The sequence below is a fragment of the Cynoglossus semilaevis genome, chromosome 19, assembly GCF_000523025.1.
Source record: "Cynoglossus semilaevis isolate Cse_v1.0 chromosome 19, Cse_v1.0, whole genome shotgun sequence".
Lineage (NCBI taxonomy): Eukaryota > Metazoa > Chordata > Actinopteri > Pleuronectiformes > Cynoglossidae > Cynoglossus > Cynoglossus semilaevis.
Genome location: NC_024325.1, coordinates 133,471 through 159,241, shown reverse-complemented (window position 1 = coordinate 159,241; position 25,771 = coordinate 133,471). Strand labels below are relative to the sequence as shown.

The 25,771-nt window shown below is 40.0% G+C and overlaps 1 protein-coding gene across 2 annotated transcripts in view; it reads left to right on the top strand.

Moving 5' to 3' along the window:
* The window catches only part of gabra3 (gamma-aminobutyric acid type A receptor subunit alpha3), a 74,009-nt gene extending 51,832 nt beyond the window's left edge, over nt 1–22,177 (top strand). Inside the window, exons 6-10 of one of the 2 annotated variants that reach the window (XM_008332162.3) lie at nt 1,074–1,217; nt 6,498–6,650; nt 10,597–10,802; nt 20,948–20,986; nt 21,124–22,177. In XM_008332162.3, coding sequence (XP_008330384.1) covers nt 1,074–1,217; nt 6,498–6,650; nt 10,597–10,802; nt 20,948–20,986; nt 21,124–21,441 — 860 coding nt within the window. In that variant the 3' untranslated portion in view covers nt 21,442–22,177. The remainder of the gene's footprint in view (nt 1–1,073; nt 1,218–6,497; nt 6,651–10,596; nt 10,803–20,947; nt 20,987–21,123) is intronic. The other variant, XM_008332163.3, reaches the window with a different exon arrangement.
* The last annotated feature ends 3,594 nt before the right edge of the window (nt 22,178–25,771 follow it).

Sequence of the window (25,771 nt, the reverse complement as noted above, 5' to 3'; positions counted from 1 at the left end):
GCTTTGCTGTTATTCAGATTGTACTTTTATTTTTTTTATTTTGATTACGCCGTAAATGGCACAATGGTAACACAGCAGTAGGGGGTGACAGCTCAGCTTGAACTGTGAGCTCGCTTTCAATACAAAAATAGCCCAAAATTATATATAATTTTTTTTTTTTTTTTTACTGAAAACATCAATAGGAATAGTTACTGGGTTGATGCAATGTGAAAATACTTCAAATTTCATAATCTATGTTTTAGTAAAACCGTGTTGAAAATGACACATTTGATACAGCAGGTATACGTATAAGGTCATGGAACTCTAAATCAGCTGTCATTTGATTGTATTTCATGCATTTTATATATATTTATATATATAAGATTTTTTTTATTTTTAAATAACATAATTTGGTACATTTAGTGAGTAAAAAACTAGACATGTAACATTATATATATATATAAATATATATTATATGTATATAAATAAAATATATATTATATAAATATATATATATATATATGTTTTCCAGACTTCCACCCAGCCAGTTCCATTATTGGATTTCTCGTTACTGCATTATGGTAGCGCTTTTTATGTTTGGAATTACAGATTCGTTAGATTTGTTTGTGTTTTATTATGTTTTGGTTTGTTCAGAAAAAAAAGTAAATATTTGACCATTGTGACCCGATGTATCAAATATGATACAAATTGAAACTCATATATGGAAAATGATATTTGAATTTTTTTTTTTTTTTTTTTTTTTATGTTCAAAGGGACCAATAACGGGTCCAGGTTCAAAGAATTGGAATTTTTTTGTCAATTATTTAATGGTTTGGGCTTTACAGGGTTAAGTAAACTGAGTCATATGGTAGGTGGAAACATGGCTTGATTTTTCTATTGACAATATGCAGATTCATTCTACCTGCTCTTTGCAACCACGACAAAGTATAAGCCACACCAGAATATATAAGGAGCATTTAAGGCACTTGTGGTTTGCAAAATCAGGACCTTGTCTTTTTTTTTTCTTTTTTTTCCCAAAATGATTTTACACGTGTCGACTTCAGTGATGTCTGACTTAGTATTCCCGTTCTCAGATGCGTACACCAATAACGAGGTAATCTACCTGTGGACCAAAGGACTCGAGAGATCCGTCTCCGTGGCCGAGGACGGCTCCAGGCTAAATCAGTACGATCTTCTGGGCCATGTTATCGGCAAAGAAACTATCAGTTCAAGCACAGGTAGATCTTTTGCTTATTTTATTTTATTTATTTTATTTATTTTTTTGCCTCAAACCAAATTTTCTTTCAAAGAAAAACATACGCAACAACCTAGAGCACAAAGCATTTCTAGCTGCAGGGAAAACGCACAACTCAGGATACACTCAGGGGTTTTTTTTTTTTTTTTTTTTTTTTAATGAAATATTCTATTTTAATAGCGGATACTGCAGTAAAACTCAATTTTGATCTCTAAGTGGGCGGGGGGGTATACTAGATATGGTATATAGATATAAATAGAGCTCTCGGTGTCCTCTTTAGTGTGTTATGATAAAGTAAAAAATCTGCACTTTTCTATAGTCTTTTGCCATTTTAACTTTGTATTTTTCTTCTCAAAAATCACAGTCAATTTATTAACAATAATGCTATTTAGATCCCGGAACTATTTTTAACCTACCGTGATGGGATGCGATTCAGGGTTTCTTAGAATTTTGCAGCATAAATGATTGACAGAAAGTAATGGTTGGACTGTAATGGGAAAAAAAAAAACCAAGCTGGAGAAATGGGCCTTTGCTCTTAAGACATGGCCGCCAACAGGGAGAAAAGCAAAGCTAAATTTAAGCACAAAACTATTCCAGAACATTTTGAACTTGTGATGTCAATATGACTGGATGTTACTCTGGGGCAACCTGTCCAGACTGGGAACTAACGTTGCTCAGTGAGTTTTAAGTCAAGGTGACCAAACCTTGTGTCCGTTGCTGCCTTATTTAGTAGTGTTTTGTCCCCTAGCAACTCTACGTAGAAATATCTATTTAAACTTACTGACTGACAACTTACTGTTGTGGTGGTTGGGGTAAATACATCTAAAAAAAAAAAAAAACCAACAAAAAATGAAAAGCCCAACGCCTGCCTGCATCGCAATACGGAGTAGAATAGAAGTAGAACAAAAAGTAAACAAGCACCAGCTTGGATTTCAGTATTTTCTACATTCATTTAAAACCCTGACGCGCTCAATAAACCGGGCTGGGCGGAACACCAGTAAAGCAGAAACAAAGTTCCCCTGCACTGAATCTTTACAGCCAACTTTCAGCTTGTAGTGGACTTTATTTTACCTGGGAGTTTCATTGTTGCTAATGTTAAACTTCTGGATGAGAATGAGGGAAAAACTAAGGATGACTATCCAATACTCGCGATCTGTATCGATACCAATATCGGTCAATATTTCAGGATAGAACATCGCTAAAACGCAACTATCGCCAGTCCGATATGATACCTGATACCCAAATGCTCAACTTAGCTTTGCGTAACGCATCGTAAACCAGGGACACTATCGCCCCAGCAACGGCAGCCCAGCAGCAGGCTGGAGGAGTCGACGATTTCTCCCGTTATTTTCAATGTTAACCATGTCAACATATGCCAGACTACTATTTAGCCTCAAGTACGATTGGCCATATATTGCTTGATGCAACTTGTATGTAAATAAATATGGTTCGTTGATGATTCAGTGTAATGTGGGTAACATGCTTTAACACTTTAACAGCCCTTGTGTGAACAGCTGGTTTTTGCGCCTTTACCTTTAAATGTTAATAAGGGGGAGGGGGGGGGCAGAGAGGACATAAAGTTAACCAAGTCCGGCGTCCAACCCGAAACCAGTCTCTGTCTCTGTCTCTGTTGGTACAGATGACAACCCCCTTCTAGTGCCTCCGCTGTTGAAAGAATATAATTAGCTTAGCGCCAAATGAGCAGCTAGGCTTCGCTTTTGGATTGCACGTGATGGCAGTGCCGGACGTGTGTGGGTAAAGCAAATGGTGACTCGAGGGAATGTTAGTGGTGAAACTCCAATTCACACATTTGTCATAATGGACTTTTTAAGGCTTAAAATTAGAATTGAAATGAAATGAAAATGTACTCCCAAAAAAAAAAAAAAAAAAATCCATTTAACAGGGGAGAAAATGGAGGAATTTTTATTCAGTCAATTTTAGAGTTATTATAATTACCTAAGCTCATTATAATTATACGACTTGTTTATAGACACATTCCCAAATTTCGGCAGATTATTAAACTATCGACTCTGTTTTCACTTACGATGTAACTATGTTTACCAAAACCCCGACAACGTCGGTTTTTGCATAGGTAGCCATGATAAATAAAGAGAAGTATCCTGATAAAGGCTTAAAAGGTAGAATCTCATTAGAAGTGAATAAGAAACTCCAACGCAATTATGTGCAGGCATAATTCCCCGTAAACAGAGAGCTATCAGCAAAAATAATATCTGTAACATTTTGATTTAGATAACAGCATCACCGGGGGAAGGATGAAGAGTTCCGCGGCGCTGCAAAGCCTGAGATAAAAAAGGTGGTTTGAATCGGGAGCAGGCAATTACTAAAGAAGAAGATGGAATAGATTACAAGTGAGCCACACAGACTGCCTTTTCCGTATTGAGAGATTCGCCCTCCGTGGTGAAGCAGTTTGCTCGTACGGCTCACAGAGGGAGTGCAACAGCGTCTCAGATTTATCTGACTACAGCAGTGTTTGGAGACTCCAGCCCAGTGAAACGGCTGTGTTTGATGGCACTCAGACTTTTCTCCCCGGGAGCACAAAAGTGTGTTGAAAGCTGTTAAAGTAAAAGCACTTGTGCTAAGGGTATGGGGGGAAAAAAATCTCAATTCTTTGGGGAACACTTTTTTTCCTAAGCACACTGTTAGCATTATTTGAAATCACTCTCAAACCAACACGTTTGACTCGGTATTTTAGGGATATAATTAAAGCCGCTAAGAAATGTAAAGAGAAAGATATAATAAAGAGATAATTCCTTTCATTCGGCATGGCGATGTGAAAGTTTTCTTTTTTTGTTTTTTTTCTCCATTTAAGCGGAATGAATTGTGATTGAGCCAGAGGAATTAACGGATATTTAGTCAGTATGTCGGGAGAAAAAAAAAATACACCCCTTGGTTTTGGTTTTTCATATCTTTAAGACAGTGGTGCTGAAAACTGCTGTTAAACCCTAACTATGATTAGGTTATCTGTCATCAGTTACCAAATCGGAACTTAAGGAAAAGTGGTCTCTACTTGGAGTCACAGATGTTTCAGACAAACCTTTTCAAAGTAAAAAAAAAAAAAAAAATTCGGAAAATATCAAGCTATGACCCTTTCAGTGGTCTTTTTTTTTTTTGGACAACTTTCTAAGAGAGTTTAGGTAATGGATCAAGTAAGAACAGACCCAAACTCTGTAGGGAACCATTTCTAAATACAAGACTAGGGGCTAGTGGCGATGAAGGAAAGTGTTAGTGGAATATAAATCCATGTTTTTAAGTGGAAGTATAAGATTGTGATTCAGAGGTCATGGAGTGACGACGAACAGAACAAAGCGCCGGTCGTCGATCAAAAAAAAAAAAAAAAAAAAAAAAAAATTTCAAGATTTTATTTTTTGGATCAAAGTTTGGAAAAAAAAGGGCCTCAACAAAAGCTGAGAAGAAGTTGGCGACAGGCCTGAAACCTCGTCAACCATCGCACTGTTTTCAAGGGGGGAAAGCATTTGAAAAGTGTTGAATGATCAGTTCACAAAACAAACTCAGACAGATCTGCTGTACAGCAGATGATAAATAGTCTGAATTATATCATAGAAAGAAAGGGTACACATAAACGCCCATTCACATAGCGTAAAAAACAAAACAAAAAAAAAACAACATTAAATTAGACATAAACGTAAGAGCCGCATGAAATGAACGTAAGAGCCGCATAAAATCGGGCAAAGAGCCGCATGTGGCCCCCGAGCCGCAGGTTGGCCACGCCTGCTCTAAAGAGAGCTGGCGTCGGACCAGGAGCACAAGGGAGAAACACAAGTTGCAAAAGATACAATAGGAAAAGGACCAGAAAAGAACAGGGTCATAGGGTCATCGCAGGACCCGACGTAGCGGTGAGATACCGAGGTATTGACTCAGACAGGAAACACAGGTCAAAGTGATAAAGGTACTTGCTAGAGAGTTGCTGGCAACAGGGTCGGACGCAGCAGCCCAGGACGGAAAGATTCCAAAAGACAAAACCATCAAAAGCTTTAATTACTGATGTACGGAATGTTCCAGATTTAATGAACAACTACTTGATTCTTGACGCCACATAAATCAAATCCCCAGACTGTAAGATATACAAAATGTATTTCAGCAACAGCAAAAAAAAAAAAAAAACAACAAACAAACGTCAAATTATGCATCATTTTTTTCACTCAAGACTAAAGAGAAAATAATAAAGGAAACTTAGAAAAATGGAAAATAGACAGAATTTTTTTTTTTTTTCTTTGATTAAGTCCAAAAGTGATTCTTGGTTAGATCGTTCACACTGGCCATGTTTGGTTATGGTTTCCAGAATATGAACCAATAAATGGTGAAAGGTTGATAGATGTTACCCAGCAGGATCCATAAATTTTATTATTTTTTTTAATGTAATTAAATAGTTAAATCCCATGTGGACTTCTCTTTACTTATTGTAGATCAAACTTTTAGATCGGTGGTTCTCAAACTGTGGTACGCATACCACCAGTGGTACACGAGCGCCCTCTAGTGGTGCGCCAGGGAAAATCCATATTTTCACATTTGCATTTTCAGTTGAATAAATCTGAACCGTACCATGTACAATAATAGAACATTTAAACATAAACGTCTTTATAAACATTTATAAAAAAAGTAGAAAAAGTTTGACAACCACTGCCTTAGATCACGACACCGAGAGCCAGCTTTAGCAACACTCCCAAAAAAACCGAAGTGGAACACTGTCAACAGGAAGTGAATTATATCGCCATTACCGATCGAGGCGGAGGAGAAAGCACGCCATTAACATAGTAATAGTCAAGTGAGACGATCAATCAGGTGAAAGTAAAGCTGCCGCAGTTGATGTAGAACGTAGCGGTATCATTTTTTGAAACGTTAGACGAAACAGAACTCCAATGAATAATATCTCGTAATTACCGATGAAACAAACAGGCAGCTGTAGGATGGAACTATCAGCTCCGACAAAAAAATCCCCCAAAAGTATTGTTTTGCACAGTTCAGGTTTTTCATTTTCTTTTTTTTTTTTTTTGAGTATTGTTTTGCACAGTTTTTCATTTTCTTTTTTTTTTTGGGGGGGGGCTGGGCTTGATGTAGTTTAGTGCTCATTCAGAGGCCAAATGAAAGACTTCACGTGGCCAGTGTTGCTTTCAATGTTCCAGCTTGTGTTTTTTTTTCCCCAGTAGTGTGTGGCTGTGTCAATAACTACGACCTTGTGTGTGTTTCTCCCCATCTGTGTCTTTGTTTCTCTCCTCTGGCTCAGGAGAATATGTAGTGATGACAGCATATTTCCATTTGAAAAGGAAAATTGGCTATTTTGTGATTCAGACCTACCTGCCGTGCATCATGACTGTCATACTGTCTCAGGTCTCCTTCTGGCTGAACAGAGAATCAGTCCCGGCCCGCACCGTGTTCGGTAAGTGCCTTCCTGTGTGTTTAATCAAAGCCTGCACCAAATGATCTGTTGAGCAGAGTCAGTTAGTTAGTGCACCGTGGCGTTGCGTTTGCATCACATTTTTTTGCAGATGATTCAGCGCTTTTCTAACCAAGTTAAGTGTTAATATACCAAAAACCTTGCCGGATTGATTTCAGATCGAAGCGCTTGAGTGTTCACTACTCTTAATTTCAAGATGGCAAAAGACTCAAAAATGTTGTAAAGAGGAGTTGCTTTTTTCAAACACAATGTCCAGCGACTTGGTCGAACACAGAACGCCGTCACCAAACTTGAAGTCCTATAACTAACTGAGATCACTTATCACCAAAGTCTGTCAGAAACCTGACATTTATAATAATCCCCGGACTATTGAGCGCACCTGAATATAAGCCGCACCCAGTTTGGGGTCTTTTTAACTCTATAACCAACTCACACTTCAACATGACAGGACTCAAACTGCTCTCAACTTTTGCGACCGTTCTCTCTCGCGCGAACGCCCCACGAACATATATACGCACACAGCCATTCACAGACAGACATACGCTATTAGTATAACACACAATAGCCTACCAGAAAAGTCATTGATCGCTAGCGGTATAAACTTCGCTAGCCCGTAAAAATCCACGAATTAGCTGCATCATTGTTGGAAAAAAACTAGCGGCTTATAGTCCGGAAATTATTTGTATATTTTATTAACTATATAATGGTCACCAAATTTTAAGCTGTAGTTGATTTAATGAAACCTGACATTTCAAATAATCCCAATCACACTCTATAGCAGGGGCCGGTGCCGGTTCATAATTAACCCTTTGATGCGTAGTGTTTTTATGTGTTTTTAGACATAAAAATAAGTACTGATTTGGTTCTGTTTTTATACACCAAATTTTCTTTTTGAATGTTGACACAATTATTCTGCACTTGCAAAGGCTGACCACTGTATGGCAGTGTTGGGTGATTCTCAGGCGTCCACTGTAGAGGCTTATATGCAACACTGCCATCAAAACCTATTCTTATCATAGAAAATGACCTTTTCATAGCTGTCCACTGTAGTGACCGTCATGCATGAAAGGGTTAATTTGGTACAGGGATACAGTCGGACACAGCGGAAAATGTACTTCAGTTTTACTAATTTCTATCCGGCAATGTTTCAAAACGATAGGTCATTCAGACTGATACTAACACAAATAAGCCTAAGAGAAGCTTTATTTCGAAAATTTAATGATCCCTCAACGACGGCGCGGTATTACCGATCCGCAGTAACTTCTGTAAGTTATCCAAACCCTGTGATGATTTCTTTTTTTAAATGCAGTTTGCGATAAAATTTCCATAAAAAGGTTCATTTGTGTTGAATTTACTACTATCAAAATATATGGAATTAGAATATCAAAAATATTTGCATTGCAAATACTGTTAATATTTGCACCAATTCATTCATTTGACATACATGTCTGATTCAAAATGTCCAATATTTTCATATCATTTTTTAAGTGATTGTATGGTCTGATCCCCCTTTTTTTTTATCAATTAAAAAGTAGCCCAAAAATGATTTGTTTATCATGCAGTACGACGTGTTGATAAATCAGGCGATAAAATATGAATTGATAACTCGACTGATTATTGCCATTGAGTTTGGCTAGTTTGTTAATCAGATAACGACTACGTAAAAGCCACATACAGGTTATTCGATTGGGTTTGAGCAAACTTGATTGATTGTTTTAAATTTCGTCAAAAACTTTTGAGATTTCCATGCAGGTTTTAATAGTTGATTCAATATGTGCCGCCTCAATCCTATTTTTTGTGATGTGCATCGTAATAGAGCGAGGCCCGTGTTACAATTTACATATGCAAATGAGGCACATGTACGTACAGGAAGCCGCACACACAACACCCACAAGACGTGTTTAATCAAACAAAAACACAAGGGACTGTTTGGAGAATAAGGTTTCTCCCGGCAGCTGCCTATTTTCCCATGCATTGGAATGTCCCCGCAGCTCACCGGCAACGAACCTACGAGAACATTTTTCAGACAGACAGCCATCCGAGAATCATTCCGGCGACACAAGAAACTCCATTTGGCAGAGAACAGTTTCCATCACACGAGGAGAGGAACTGTAATCAGTGTCATTTTCTCAGCGGAATGATTCAAACGCTCTCTGGGAACAACACTCTCTCCCTCTCGAGTGATCTCATCAACAAACAGACTTCCCTTTTTTTTTTTTTTTTTTTTTTTTTTTTCCCACCCTTACCAACTGTGCTAATACAGTTCTTTGCAGCCTGGTCGGTTTTCTGAATGTCTTTTTTTGAGTTTGATCATTTATTATTTTGGTGCCGGTGGTATTTCCGGAACCAAAACTTCTGCAAAAAAAAAAAAGTATTTTTACACTACAGCGGAGGCTCACAAAACAGAGGTTAATTCTACTTTTTGTGTCAGTACCTCGATAAACCACCTCTAGAAAATCACTCAAGCGATGGGTGCAGAAAACTTATGGAAAGTACCGTAAAGTGCTTCACAGCAAATCGGTCTTTCTCTGCAGTACTTCCTCACTCAAAAGCTCACAAATTCTTAACAAATTTCTTCACTACAGTTCAGTGAAGTGTACATTTTCGGTGGTACAATAACTTTTGAGGTACATACAACCGGATAAGGTATTTACCTTATTTTCCATAGTATAATTTTGCACCAACCGAAATCTGCATAATGAACGAGAAAAAACATACGTGAGTCGCACCAGCCAGCAAGAGTGCCCTCTAGCGGACGTCAGTGTGAAAATAACAAACATGTACCATTTTCAGTGGTACAGGAGTAGAAGACACTGGTACACAAGCCTAGAGTGCCCTTGAAATATATTTCAATTTATTTTATTTTAGCATATAAGTCACACCTGAGTATAAGTCGCAAACTCAGTCAAAGGATGGAAAAAAAGTGCGATTTAAAGTCCGGGAAATACAGTATACGTGGTTCAAACAACTGACTTTAAGTTATATTGACGTTTATATTTTGAAAGTGTGAAACTGTCACGTTACACCTGGTCTAACTTTTTATCAGAGCTAACAATTACAATTTTTTGCTTAAACACAGAGTAGCTGTTGATATTCATCAGAATGACTAATTCAACAGAGGAAATTACAGTGGAACCTTCGGTTTTTTTCGAACTTAATTCGTTCGTGAAGGCTGTTCGTGAAGATAAAAGTCATAGACTTAATAATAGATTAATAATCTGGGAAGTCTAATCCCAGACATTAGACTTCTTCTAATGTCTGAGATCTTTGCTTGGTGATCACAGTCACCCCTTTTGTAACCTTAGCTTCTTGTATTGCTTCCTTGTTCCTAATAATGGTACTTCGACTTATCGACGACTTCGCTAAGCCGTACCGTAAAGAAAGATCTGAAACACGTTTCGACAACCCAGGTTCCACTGTATTATTATGGAAAAATGTCACAAAAAAAAAAAAAAAAAAAAAAAAGGAAACTGTAGCTGCAAAGAGTTGGTGGATTTTAGCAATATGTTTAGTTTTAGTAAAATTTGCCAACCACTTCACAACTGTCAGCTTATCAGCCGTACAGGTTTGATTGTCCTGTGCTCTGACCTCTGACCTGAAGCTGAAGCCCCGCGAACACATGCTGGGCATTAAGCTCAAATTATTAACGTTATGAATTAAGTTCATATTTAAAGCCCTACTGTTTTTATCCGACACTTTAAATAATGTAAATTTGATGATTTGCGTCAAAGTTAGCCATAACATTTAGCTCATTATTTTTTTATATATATATATTACATGTCTATTATATGGAAAAATAACAATCATTTTGACCTTGTTTGTATGACACTGTGTTAAATCTGCCTACCGGTTCGCCAAACTTTAAACCTTCTTCGTGTGTTTTCGGACAGATGGACCCATTTTGCTAATCTTTTCATTTCATCCTCAGGGGTCACCACTGTCCTAACCATGACCACCCTGAGCATCAGTGCTAGAAACTCCCTTCCTAAGGTGGCCTATGCCACCGCCATGGACTGGTTCATGGCTGTGTGCTATGCCTTTGTCTTCTCTGCCTTGATTGAGTTTGCCACAGTCAACTACTTCACCAAGCGCAGCTGGGCATGGGATGGGAAAAAAGAGGGCATGGAAATAAGGGTGAGTGATTTTGAAATCAATTGAGAACATTGCCATACACACCACCATTTCAGAGCAAACATCAGTGTTTTCCCCTTGGATTTGTCGTGTTTTTTTTTTTGTTTGTTTTTTTTTCATTTGTCCTAATTAGAAAAGCTTTTTATTCCTAAGCGGTTTTTAAAAAAAAAAAATCCTTGATTTACATTAAACACAGCAGTGGCCTGTTAAAGACGGCGAAAAAATGAATAGAGAATTATTATTGGATTGAGTCTGTAAAGGCCATAAAGAGAGGGTTTATTTATTCATTAGCAGCCAAATACAGTAGTAAACCTGCTGATTTAGGACAGCGGCGCACTGTCTTATCCTCACTTTGCTCTTGGCTTTGTCCTCGGAAAAAGAGGACAGCTTTACACGCACTCTGCAAATTACGGGGGCCCACACAAACCAAGTGTGTACCCGATGCTGACGGTTTTATAGACAAGCCGCGATAATTCACGAGAAACATATTTTTTTCGATTTTGCCTCTGAGCTTTTTACACTAGACATTAAACAATAATAGGATTTATTTTTAAAAGTTTAACACAAAGCCCTTTCTGGCAGAAAAGCTTTTTTTTTTGTCCTTCAAGTGTTATATATGGGACTATGCCAAATAACTAGAACAAAGGCATTAGACAGTACAAGAGCACAAAAAAGGCAACAAAGGATCAAACCAGGACTTAAATCTGAGCCAAATCTATAAAATATCCATGTTCCTCCTTATTAATTGATCAGCCAAGTTGACCCATATGTGGAGGGGGAAAAATGCATTCATCATTCATTAAATAAACGACAGAAGTAGGTGAAGGCGGTTCACTGAGACACAGGCCACACAAGTATATTTTTTTATCAAGACACATTAATACTATTTTTTTTTTTTATTCCTGTGAAGTTTCGATTTTTAATTTCCACCAACGCCTTGCTTGAGCCGGGCACAGACATTGGAAAAAAGGTCATGTCAAGACAAGCCTCTTCACCGAGAGGCGGTGATATCGGAAATGTCTATTTTTTTTCCCAGCTTTGTCTTCATGCTGATGCGTTTTATAACTGGAGGTTATGTGTTGTGTCTTCATACGTGTTCCTAAATCTAAATTTCTTATCAAACCAAGCCGTGTACTCATTCGAAGAGAATCCCCCCCCTCACATTTATATTCTGGCGGTGAGGATTTTACATTCTCTTCCTGCATTTTCCTCCCCCTTTTTCCCCTTTTGTTTGCAAATCTCTGGGTAAATATGTTTACCAGTGGGGTGCGAAAAAAAAAAGGCGTCCCTGTAGATGACAGTTATGACTTTCAACTGCTGCCAGCAACACTTCCACAAGAGGAAATGTGTGTTTTGTGTGTCTGTGACTTAGCTGAGATAGGAAGACACCAAAAAAAGACAGAGTTTCCAATAACCTCCAGGATTAGAAAGAGCTATACATTAAGAGCTTTTTTTTTTTTAGTGGGTGCCATCAGGTGACCACACCTGCTTTTCAGAATGGGTGCCACAAATTCTAAGCATCTGGTATCCATAACAGTGGCACAGATTGGATAACATACGAAGAGTACTCAAGAGCCATCATTCAGTGCTAGGGCGGGCGGACACTGTACGACTTTTGAAAATCTTAGAAGTCCCGGACAAAGCTCACGATTTATGTACTCACACTGTACGGTCTAATGACAGCTGTCAACAAAGATTCATACGAAAGCTCCGACGCTGGTTATTAGCAACATGCTATTCATAAAGAAGAAGGCTGCCATTATGATTGCTGCGATACTGCGCGCTGAAAATTCGAAAAAAAAAAGAGGCGCCGGCGCATCTGGAGTCGGAGATGGCTCAATAAACGTGGACAGTACGTTTATTGTTTATTTATTACATTTATTGCCTCCATATTTTCATGCCACCAACGCCTCGCCATGGTGACGATCACTCTGCGCAGGCGCACTGAGGATAGAAATGCTCCGGTCGGCTCGGGGCTCTGCTTCCAGTGTGCGAAAGAATTTGTCGGCCGACCAAAATTTCCGACATGTCAGAAATTCTTCCGACCGTCCGACGGTGGTTCGGGAACAGATAATCGACCCTCGTTAATCCCTGTACACTGCACGGAAAAAGACGCCAGACAAAACGGGAAATCGAGCCGAGCGTCGCCAGGTCGTGCGTCTCAAAAATCGGGTCAAAAACGAGCTAAAAATCGTACAGCGTATGCCCGCCCTTACATGTCAGCCAAGTATCAAGCTACGCTAGGTGACTCAAGCTTTGTACGAAGAAGGTACATTGTCTTTAACCCTTTCATGCATGACGGTCACTACAGTGGACAGCTATGAAAATGTCATTTTCTATGATAAAGAATAGCTTTTGATGGCAGTGTTGCATATAAGCCTCCACAGTGGACGCCTGAGAATCACCCAACACTGCCATACAGTGGTCAGCCTTTGCAACTGCAGAACAATTGTGTCAACATTCAAAAAGAAAATGTGGTGTATAAAAACAGAACCAAATCAGTTCTTATTTTTATGTCTAAAAAACACATAAAAACACTTAGTAACTTTTTTTTTAAACTCAGTATATCATGGGTCATGCATCAAAGGGTTAAATATGACGTATTTTTATCTGCTTAAAAATGTCGCAACTCTATGTATTTTGCTGCCAAGGAACTTTTACAGCTAATTTGTAGCAACACACTGCAGCAAAGATGAGGATTTTTTTTTTTTTCTTTTTTCTCCTTTTGACGCTTCTTTGTAATGGCGACAACCTAAGGAGCCTGCTCCAGGCAGCGCTGAGCGTACAGTTGTCATGATAGATAAAAAAAAAGAAAGAAAAAAAGAATGGGGTCACAGTGGGAGTCACAGCACTCTCACAACACTCCGCTACTGCAAAGTAAAAGGCATTAGGCCACATATGCATTTTCATATTTAATGTTGACAATTCTGAAGCGTTATCTTGAAAAAAAAATCAATGAAAAAATATTGTTTTCAGGCAAGGAGCCTAAGCTCTGACAGGCTCTTTAAAAATACAGGGTATTTTTTTTTAGGTTTTTTTTTTTTTTTATATCCCAAGCCCTTTGCTGCAGAAACAAAGGATGACTTCACTGCCTCTGGGAATTCTGTCAGGACTGAAAGTGTGAGCTGTCGACAGTCGGTACATTCATATGCGCAGTTAAGTCAAGCTTAGGTGGGAGCTCACCTAGGCTGTTAAATGCTACTTTTATTCCGGTCTCAGTACAAAAACATGAGAGGAAACTTGTTTTATTGACCAAAGTATGTTGTGATTTACTATGGCTACGGTCCGGGATTTTTTTTTTTTTTCCGCCTTGTGAGAACCGGGCTGTTTCTGGTTCAGCTGTTAGCTGTAGGAGTCATAGTTTGTCTTCCAATTTTAACATGCAAAATGCCTTTGGATATGTAACGTATATGGACACGTCTTCATCCAGTTGGGTGTTCGACTTGACCGGTTTTTGCTTGCCAAAGTTCAGCTTTTCATGACAGAATTAGTTAGTTAAATTAGGCATTTTTTACTGCCATAGCCGACATATCATAACCATAGGTATCTAGATGAGATGCATGGGCTACACCAAGGCCCCCCCTGTCGGAAGCTAGAGGACGCACAGCTTGTCTTAACATTTACTACGGCTGAACAGCAGCATGGATAAAGATGGAAAACTGCAGCCACAGCTTTAACTTTCTTTCGGAAGTAAACGCAGTCTGATAGAAAAAAAAAACAAAAACCTCTGCTTCTGTTATGCCTAGAGGCAAATTGTTTTTTTAAATTCCCATGATGAGAAATTCTCCATGCCATTGTTGTTTGAGCCGGAGAGCTGTTATGCACAAATAGCTGACAGAATAATAAAAAAAAAAAAAAAAAAAAAGAATTGTGCTCTTGATGTAGCAGTATGGAGCGGTCGGATGTCACTGACCATGCAGAACAACTCCTGCGTTCGCTTCGCTGCGAAAACAGCAACGCGGTACTAAAGAGGGAATTTCATTACATGTCATGAGGTAGATGTTCTTCTTACAGAGTATTATAGTCTGAACACTGCAGTCCAGCCCACGCTGCACAGTGAGCTGTCTCTGCAACAATTATTACTGCCACCGCAGTTCACACCACACCGAGTCATAGACCTATTTATTTATTTAGGCGGGGCTTCCCAGCCAATCCCAGCGGACATCAAGCGAGGGTGGATTACAGCCTGGATTGTTCACCTGGCTAACACAGGACCACACAGAGAGACCGGCAACTGTTCAAACTCCCACGCCGATAGTTCCAAATACACTAATCCTGTATGATTCCAGACTGTGGGAGGAAAACTTGGGGACAAACAAGACGTTGACATTTCTTGGGTTTTAAAGACAGCTCGAAGGCTTTGGAGCCATAAACGAGGGCCGTCAAACCATTAACCAATTTTTGATCCAATCGATCACAGGTTAGCCATGGATTCGTGACAATAATTCAGGACTAATTAAGATAAATCCCATCCATCCATCCATTTTCATCCGTTACCGGGTCGCAGGTCGCCACCCAAATCACATTGCACCGTACCAACCGCCATAACCAGGATTCAAACTTGCCCAGGAGGTGAACCATGGGGTTCCACACCAATGACAGAGACATTGCCTCTGGGCCAAAGCGCCACTAAGATAAATCCCCATTCTTAAAATCTAGCCCAAAAAACATTTTTTCCTATAAAGACGACGAAGAGGTACGTGTTTCACGCCTGTTCTACATGTTAATAATCTACAAATGCAAGAAAGATATGCAAAGGTTTAACTTTTAAATTTTAATTTTAATTTTAATCTGATTAATCGCCGCATTTTAATTACTTTAATGCCCTAGCGTTAACATCCGATTTCAATATAAAACAGCCCTCTGATAAAGTCAGTAGTTCAGTCATTCTACATTACCGACTAACCTAATCACTGCTTCAGTAAATGCCGTGACATTAGTTGCAATTTTTTTTTTTTTTTTTTGCCTGTTTTCCGAGCAGGCCTGGGGTTGGGGGGTCCTTATATGATCTAATGAAATTTTCACATATTTACTCCTTAAAATATATCACTTTGATCTGTGGAATCACTTGCCTGCCAACTGCCAACTGCCAACTGCAAAACAGTAGCTAACTGGATTATTATGCTGCGAATCCAGTAGTGTAAATAAGGCGTAGGACTTTGAACATAAATGAGATTACAAAAAAAAAAAAAAAAAAAATACATGCAGATCTCTTGAATTTCCCTGCGATCACATCTCAAACAGAGATCGTTAGACGTCAGTCACACGTCTACCCACTAAACCTAAACATCACGTCAAAGCAAGCCAAATTTAGGTAAGTCAAAATTTCAAAATTTCTCAGTTTGCCAAACATTTAGAGGTGTCTAAGTCGAAGTGAAGTGCGCTTTCTCAAATAATTAGTCGCACACGTAAACAACCCTGCTAAAAAAAAAAGCAGTGAACAACGTTCCTGGGCAAATTGTGTCCTCGGTCTGGACGATTAAAGAGTTCGGGAAGTCACGTGACCTCAGAGCTCCTCTTCCCCTGCCGACGCCGGCCGTCACTGTGACGGACGAGTCTCCGGGTGGTGTTAGATGTTAAGAGATCAATACCGTGGGGGAAGTACCAGCTTATCTATAGGGCATCAGCGCCACGTCTTTCTCGCTTCGTACTAATCGACTTCAGAGAGAGCCCTTCAGGCAGAAACTCACCATTTACTCTCCTTAATGCAATCTGCAACTTGTTTGTGTGTGTTTGTCTCTGTGTGTATGTTTCTTTTTTTTTTTGTTTTGTTTTTTATGTGCACACAACTCGTGTACGTGTTGAGGAATTGCTTTCCTATTGCTTTCCTTGGCATCTTTTTTCGTCCTCGCGCTGCCCAGGGATCTTTTTTAGGCAGTTTCACGTACGTTTAACGTCTCAGGTTCAACATTATCGCAGCCTTAGAGGTGATTTCTCTTCAAAGGCTTCGATGCCTTCGTGATATATTTTTTAGCGAATGTATTTGTTTCAAGTATCTGACTGTGAAGGCTCCTACTGTATGTTCAGTACTTTATTTTTCTGGTAACTGCTGTTACCTCAGGTCGACTGCTTTGAGCCTTACATAAGAGACTTTTGCGTAGATAAGGCACTTTTTCTGGTAACTGCAGTTACCGCAGGTCGATTGCTTTGAGCTTTACATAAGAGACTTTTGCGTAGATAAGATCTAGAGTTGTAAAATCTAAGGCCACAAAACAGGAACGAAAAGAGAATTATCTCAATATCCATAATCCTAACATTAAAAAAAATCTTTTTTTTTTTAACCCCATCTATAACCCTTCACACCATTTGGTTAAAATGGCGGTAATGCTCCTTCACGTCTTTCTGAATTTGAAAGACGTCTGCTAGGAACCAAATTAACCTGGTATTTTATCACTCGAAAAAAAAGACGGTCGAGGATGAAAGTTTTGCCGCGGTGTCAGAAGATCCAACTTCCCAGTTTGCCAAGTCGCTCTTCCAACTTTGTTGTGTTCAAATAATTTAAGGTTGTAATGTGGGAAAAACATGAATGCTGCAAGGAAGATGAGGTGCATGTAAACGTTCCGAGCAAATAAATCAGGAATAGGTTGTTTTTGTTTTATTGACACAAAGGAGCAAAGGAAACAGATCAGGTGAGATTTTCCCGGTCGGACAGTCATTTTTTTTTTTACAGCTTGCCGTCTGTAGTAGGTGGTTAAAAATGTTACAATAGACAATAGGGATATTTGAAATCGCTTAACATTAACATGTTCCCACAGTACGAATGGGAGTTGACTTGTATTGTAATATTTTTTTCTTCCTGGCAATATCAGAAAAATTATCTGACCCTGCCAAAAATTGATAATTTTGTATTCATATTTCCCCAAACCCCTGGTCCGCGGACCAGTACCGGTCCGTAGGTCATTTTATACCGGACCACAGTGGAAAAAAATGTACATAATTTTTACTAATTTACTTCATTCAAAAGAAAATCCAGTCACATCCATTTACTTTATTTAAAATAACATTTCATTCAGACTCTGATGTTAACAGAACAGAGTCTGAGAGATGATTTATTTTGAATTTAATTTCAATGCTCAGCACCTTGCTAACGGTCTGTAGTAACGGGTGATACTGGCAGACCAGTCCTTGGAACAAAAAATGTCAGGGACCGCTGGTATAGATGTAACTACTCCATAACAGACTAATACATGTTTCTGCAATTGACTATTATTTGTTCAAGGTACAAATGCTGCTCATGGCTGTGTAGTATTTTTTTTTTATTTTTTTTTTAATTTCTTAGGTTAAGAAACTCATGCTGCATGGACTGCTAAATACTTTTTAAGCTCCGGTGGGTCATACAGAATGGCTTGGGCGGGCCGCATTTGGCCCCCGGGCCTTGAGTTTGACACGTATAGTCTAGAAAAACTCCTACCTGGACCTCGCTTGATGCCTCAAAATAACATTGTGAATAAAGAGTTACGTTGCTGAACATGCAATTAACCTGACTTGACTGGGCCTATTAGGTCAGGTTAGGTTCATTGTCACCGTGATATCCATCATTTTCTAGTTCAGTCCGATTTCAGTCATGAATATATCCAGATGTCCGAATACGTCCTCATAGAGCATGAAGGTAATCATTGGTAATTATTTTGTGGACTCAGACACCGAGTGTGTCTCCCCGGGGCTAACTCTGAGAAGCACTAGGTTGGACTCTTGTGCCGTTTGATGGATGTCTTCATAATCCAACCTAATATAAGATGGTCACATTACAAGCACCCCCCCACCCCAAAGTGATGCAACGCTGTACTTTAGAACACTGAACAAACAAAGGGAACTTTTCCTGGCTGCACGCTAAGACATTTTCTGCCTCCAGTTGTAAGAGACTGTGAATATTTAGGGTAAAGACCATACAAAACACTTTGTGATATTAGCTGTGTGCCCGAAGGCTCCACAGTGGAGCTTTGTGGGGGGATGGCACATTAGTTATGCTAATTAAAGATGGAATGACGGGGAGGGGGGGGGGAATGAAGAAGAAAAAGTAGCCAAGGAGCAAAAGTGAAAATGTTTGCTCGGAAGCTTAATCGCTGCATGTTGGATTTGGTTGGCCGTGGATGGAGTGCAGGGCTTTAGTTTCCATGGGAGGTTGTTGGTTGAAAACAGCTGTCAATCATACACAGGGTCCATTTGCGTTGTATTTTTCAAAACTCGGAACTGCGGGGAGCCCTTGACTTACGTCGAGTTCTTTTTCCTACGATGCGACGTACCTCGATTTTTGCCGCAAGGGGGAGATCGCATATTGTGCATAAGTGCCTACATATGTCACTGACGCTAACATCATAATCAAGCACATCAAAACATCAGAAGAGTCCGAGCCATAATGGGGGAAGTTCCCGGAAAAAAAACAACACAAACGAAAGCGAATGTTGCACTATCCAATGTGTACAACCGGCAACAAAAAAAAAATCAAAAACACACCGAGGCAGATGCAGCAATAATACTGTTTCCCATTCTTCCATTGGGGAAAATACTACATATCACATTTGTTTGATGGATTTGTTCTTAACAGTGCAACACAGATTTCCGTTTGAACGCAGAAATGATTGTCCAGCGGTCAAGATAAAGCTGCAAACAACTTCAAGAGTCAAGATTTGTATTGGCCATTTTTACACAAAACCAGGCTGTTTAGACCTAAAGAATTCTCATGTGGGGCTCAACCCTCCCCCCGAGCCAAGTTGAGACTTAAATAGTAAAGAAAGGGAAAAAAAAAAAGCTCTAACAAAGACATGCAAAATACTGGTTGAATGCAGAATCACTAAAGAGCGAGAAGGAGACAGCGAAGAAGAAACTTGACTCGAGAGACCTCCATGACATCATCACACTGGTACATCACTAACCCTGATGTACTAGTAATTGGTTGAGGCCCTTGTTAAGCCGACAAAGTCCTTCTTTTTTTTCTTTTTCTTTCTAACTACTGTAGGTGGCGCTCAGCTTTACCGGCTGTTTGTTTCTTCAAGGACGTGCTGCAGAAACACTTCACTTCAGTGGTTTTAAAAACAAACCTAATGAATCGAACGGCTGTCTGGATTCAGCTGGTGTTTCCCGTTAGTGGGTAAATAACGTGAAAAAAGAAACAGCTTTACCGGCTGTTTGTTTCTTCAAGGACGTGCTGCAGATAGTGGGTAAATAACGTGAAAAAAGAAAACCTTTTGGGAAGTTTTGCTTCCCGATGTTGGGTAGAGCTTTACGTATTACTTACTTATCTTTGAATCCGCGTTAAATAATGTACTTTAGTTAAGGCCTTTGTGCAAAATAATTATTCAAGATTCCAAGAAATCCAATCAAAACTCTGACATACTTCCTGTCACGCCATTGACTTAATCCTTTTCAGAGTTGGTAGGCTTGAGACCGTTACACCAATCGTGGGGTGAGGGCGGGGTACATCCATAGCGTGTACTCCATTGGCCATACCTGGGCCACATATGGAGTCAAAATACTTCTTACACTCACATCCATACCCATGGTGTTTTTTTAGAGAAAGGCGGAATCGAGCAGGAAACCCCTACATGCGAGGGAAAAAGGGATGCAAAGTCCATACATAATGACCATCTAACAACGCTAGTTATTGCCGGAAGGCGCTAACTACTCTTTCGCCATGTGGCCTCGGACGTAAATATAAAGGACAGCCATCATTTCTCTCTGGTAAAAAAGCAACAATGGCTTCAGCTGCTGCCTCGCTCCCTCTCAGCGTTTGACAAATTTGTTTAGTTGCGAGCTGTATGTCTGAAGAGGCCTGGCTGCTCTCCCTGATACAATCTGTCGGACATGTTTTCAGGCAGTGTTGTGTTGCGTTGTTTCTAATCCTGTGCTGTGATGCTACTTCGAGCAGTACCAGGCTGCAGTACCAGGCTGCTTCTTCAGCGACACTACAGTAGAAAATGCGTTTTTCCTCATTTTTATGTCATGAATTTTTGTCATGGCATTTTTTTTCTTTTTTTTTTTCCTTTTTCTGCAATCCATATTTAAAGATGCAGATTTGAAACATATATCATTAGTATGGTACAATGTTTGGAAAAAAGTAGCAGTTAGACAGAGTGATGAAGAGAGGATGTGAGATGGGGTTTTTTAATATAATTAGTAAACTTTTTTTCTTTTTCTACTTTTCTTTTCAGGAACCGTTTCAGGCTAACATCGAAAGGATTAAAGATATGGTTAGGCTTGTTTTGTTCTTGTGTGTGTCGTGTCTCGTGGTGTTGCTTCTATTTCCTCTTTATGAGTTCAAATGGAAGTATTGGTGGGTCTGGTGCTCTGCGTCTCATGACTCTCACTTTACTGCCTTCCTTTTCAGAGAAGAGAATCGGCGACGTTGTCCAAAAAGGCCAACAACACCTTCAACATTGTTGGAACCACCTACGCTATGAATGTAGCGAAAGACCAGGGCCTCACAACCATCTCCAAGAGTGCCACCGGAGCTTCGGCCAAACACCACTACCTGCAGAAAATGGTCGATCCCTACACAGAGGCCAAGAAGTCCTACAACCGTGTCAGCAAAGTGGACAAGATATCGCGCATCATCTTCCCAGTTCTGTTTTTTATTTTTAACTTAGGTTACTGGGCCACATATGTCAACAGAAAACCCGCCATTATGAAAGACAACCTAGACTAAATTTGACCCAACGCTAGACTCCATCACATCAGGAACGGTTCTGACGGTAAACAATGTTTGCAGGAGGCCCCAAGTCCATAATACCTTACTGTCTGTGTTCTGGGACTGTCACTTTTTCCCAACAAGGAAGTTCCATGAATTTTTACATGACATGTTATACTTTTTTCCCATGCCTAAAGAAGAGCTTAGTCACTGAAGGCTGAACGGTCTTCACTCGTTCACCCTGTGAACAGAACGTCATCGCGCTCGCGATTGGAAGACAAGCCGAGCAAGTTGACGCCACAAAGTCACCCCTTGACCAAATATGACTCCAGGCCGTCTGAGAAGTAGCACAGGCTTTTTAGATGCTCTGGTTTCATATGAGTCAACTAGTTCGTAATAATCTTAACCTTAGGAGATGTGTCTTGCTTGTACCCGTCTACGGGGCGCGAGAGAGTGCACCGCCATCAGGCCTCGTGCGGTCACATGGGTAGTTCTAGCCTGCAGCAGCGTACGCAGAGACTCCTCCGCAGCAGCTGTTCCCACTGAAATGTTAGACTTTGGTTGATGAGCTTCTGAGGTGGGAACATGGTAAGGCCCAGGTTCAGATTGGCTGCGAGGGATGCGTGTGTCATTCAAATTTGGAAGAAAAAAATCAAAAGTGAAACAGCCCTCGGTGTCTAAACAGACGTTTAGGTTATGGATTAAAAAGTGACAGTCCTAAAGTGTGTGTGTGTGTGTGTGTGTGTGTACAGAGGAGAGGAAGAGAGAGAGAGAGTATGTGAGAGTATGTGTGCGTGGGTGTGTTGTATTCGTCCGTTCTTTCTCAGAAGTTTGATATTTTGCACGTCTGTAAAGATGGAAGGTGAGCATGAAGATACAATAAATTCAGATGTAGTTGTGGGTAATGAAGGGAGCAAACTGTCACATCTGACTGTGTTGGTTGCAATATCTATTTTTTTTTTCTTTTCTTCTCCCCGCCAAAGCTAGCTCTGGCCCTGTACCCTTTAGCGACTAGCCGAGCCCTCCTCCTAGTGTCTCCTGAGTGCTCGTCATTTTCGTAGCGTAGTCGTAGATCGCGCGTGTTTTATCGATTGTGTTTCGACACGTCGGTGCATCTTCGCTTGTAATGAGTCGAAGCAAGCATGCCTCGACGTTTCGTTGGAGCTCGTTCCAGACGCACATCCGTCGAGCAGAAAAACACGCACGGCACGCGCCAAACATCGGATCACGCCCGAGGCATCTGTAGTCATTTTTTTTACAGCACTGCGTTAGCCAGTTAGCCAGCAGGCGGGCGGCCTACGTCGTTCTATAAAAGCGTCATTAATAACCTTCGGCGTCTAGCCTTCGGGTCAGGCCCAGATTCACTCCAGACTCAATGCGGCATCATCTGGAATTGCTTTTGCATCCCTCGAGGTTGCTGTATTTTCTAGTCCGGCAACTCTTATTGTTTAACTGGCCCACTGTGTTTGATGACGGAGGTGCTCTGTGCCATGAGGATTACACACAAATCGGGAAGACACACACACAGACTTGCGTACAGGGGTACACCTACCTATGTGTGTGCATATTACATGATAAACATGGACTGGTGTCTACACTGCAGTTAATGGACTTCTCCTCGCTCCGACCACCCATAGCCCCGAGACGCTTGGGCAGCCAGTGTAAAATTGCCCATTAGTGTGGAAGGCTAACAGACCTCTGTCTGTAAAAAAAAAATTGAAGCGGAGAGATTAAAGGATCCAGCATAGACCAGAACAATTATGGGCAGCATTTATGTTTTTTGGCTCCTGATGTGACATCTGTGGCCAGGCACCCTGGTGCCTTTGTTTTCTGTCGCTGCTGTTGCTCCGATCGTTAAAAACTAATTTCATTCACGGACATTTTGTGTCAACAAAATGTTGAATTCTTTCACTTCCTGTCTTTCCAGTGGCACTGGAAACAGAGACTTTTTTTTTCTTCTTCTTCTTCTTCTTCGGCACTGGAAACAGAGACTCTTTTCTTTTCTTTTCTTCTTCTCCATTTCGATCCAGCAGTGTTTTTGGTGGCTACTCACTGCTTCAAGGTCTTCAAGTTCTACTTCAATTTGAGAAGCCTAAAAACACAAGGACATCATAATGAGGCTTAAGGAGGAAAACCGACATTTAACATTTAGTAAGAGCTAAAAATTCATTGAATAATTACTTTGCAGAAGGTTTTTATATTTGATGTCGGTCAACGGCTAAAACGTTAATGTTGCTATGATTTAAACCGTTTCATCCCAACATTTTGTAAATGTTGTTGTTATTAATGAGAGAAATATTAGGCTCTCCATTCGCCACCCAGCTTTAACCAAATGGCTTTTGGGGCCCATTAAATCACGGTCAGCTATCAGTCAAATGATCAGACGAGTGATCTCCTCAGTAACGTTAGATTAGATCGACCAGTCTTTGCATTAGTGATGGGAGGCGGGATTGATTTGAGCCTCCAATTTTAATGTTTTCCACTCCTCCTCCATCGCTGCAGACACATTTAATTATTGATACTTATCGAGACATGAGGAGGTTGTCAACACATCGCATTAAACGTAGCGTACAGAATCGTTTCCCCTTCGTCTTTGTATTCATAGAACGCACATTTAATAAATGCAATCATTAGTCAACGGAGTATCATTTCAATAGCACTTCTACATAGCTGTTTATTAATAACAAACATCCGCAAGATTGATAGGTTTACGTAGCCCTGGTTAGCCATCGGCGGCTTGTGGTTATCCGTTATTCTGATTAGCGCTGCACAAGCACTGCTTCCGTCAGGTCTTATTGTACTTTACGACAAATAATGTTTGCTGTTTCTGTTTGCAAAGACCAAAAATTGCGAACATATTTTTCTTTAACTGATGCATAGATTTAATACCAGAGCAGATGATAATGAGAGGAGCCTTTAACAATTATAGGACTATAGCTAGATCCCGCCGCTAATTTAATCCGATGATACGTACTACTCGTGTTTATGTATGAATCCGTAAAGTAGTGCCGTCAAGGTATTTCCCTAAGTAGTTCTAAGTCACTGCTGCTAAGTATTCTAGATGGATTTATTAAAAACAAAAAACAAAAAAAAAAAAGACGTTTGGAGTAATTAATTATCAGCGACAAGATCATTTACCTTCAGGAAGCCAACACCGTCTGTATCTCTATCTTAGCAAAGATGCGTTCAAATTTGTGCTTCATCCACGCGCTCACAACGTCGCAAACGGAAAGCGAGCACACCAGCTGTACAGTAGAATATTACAATGAAATTAACTGTTGTGTAAATGTTGGGAAACATTACTAACAGTCCACCAGAGGAGCTTCAGACCTTTGGCCGTTCTTACCATGTGGTTACAGTAGGAAGGAGAGTGAGGGAAGTGTTTCCTGCAGGATGTACATTTGATATTGTCCAATGGTGTCCAACCAAGACGAATATTTTTTTTTTTTTTTTTCAATGCTTGAGCTTTGAGCTCGTTTATACGGATATCTCGGTGTCATCTGTTCATTTCCATCGTGTCCACTCGTTCGTTCATCTGTAGGGTTCACGGTACAGAATGACGGTGAACAGTGAGCTCATCGTGACAAGAGATGGACCAACAAACTGTGTTTTCGATACTTGATCCAACATTCAAAACGATGAAGAATGAACAAATATGTCTCTAAAGATAACCAACGGTACTTTAACACAGGATATTCAGTACAAACCGTTTCTGACCTGCACTGCATTCACAAAACCGACTGTGTGCATTTAGCCGCACGAACAATTCCATTGAGAAAAGCCAACAATTGCAGCCATTTTGCAGTTCGTATGGCACGTATATGTTGAAATTGTGAACCAGAAGAGACTACATTTTCTTAGTCTTTAAGACTTCTTAATCCATAGAACACGTCAAAGCAACGTTAGCTTCTGACTGACGGCCGCGGCAGAATCGTTCTCGATGTGTTGAAGCTGAGCCAGAGGCCATGATCTTCTGAGAAACGCAACTCTGTGAGTGAACTGATCACCTGTAATTGTTAATTTTAGTACCATTTGCGTATCAGTGACATACTAGCCATTGGAATACTACGTTTTTTTTTTCCCCCATTCCCAACATCGTCATCAATGCAAAACTTGTACTGCTGTCATCCATGTTCTGGATCTTTTCCTTTCAGGGCCAGAGTTAAACCATGTCATCCTCTAAGGTATATTAAGAAGATATTACTATATAAATGCATTCATGTTACTCAGTAAAGCATTGAATATAATATGTTAATAAAGTATAACCTCTACAGAACTGATGCAAACCACTTGTAGAAAGCTGTAGACAAATAGATCACATCGACCGGTTGTCGTAAACGGCGACGTC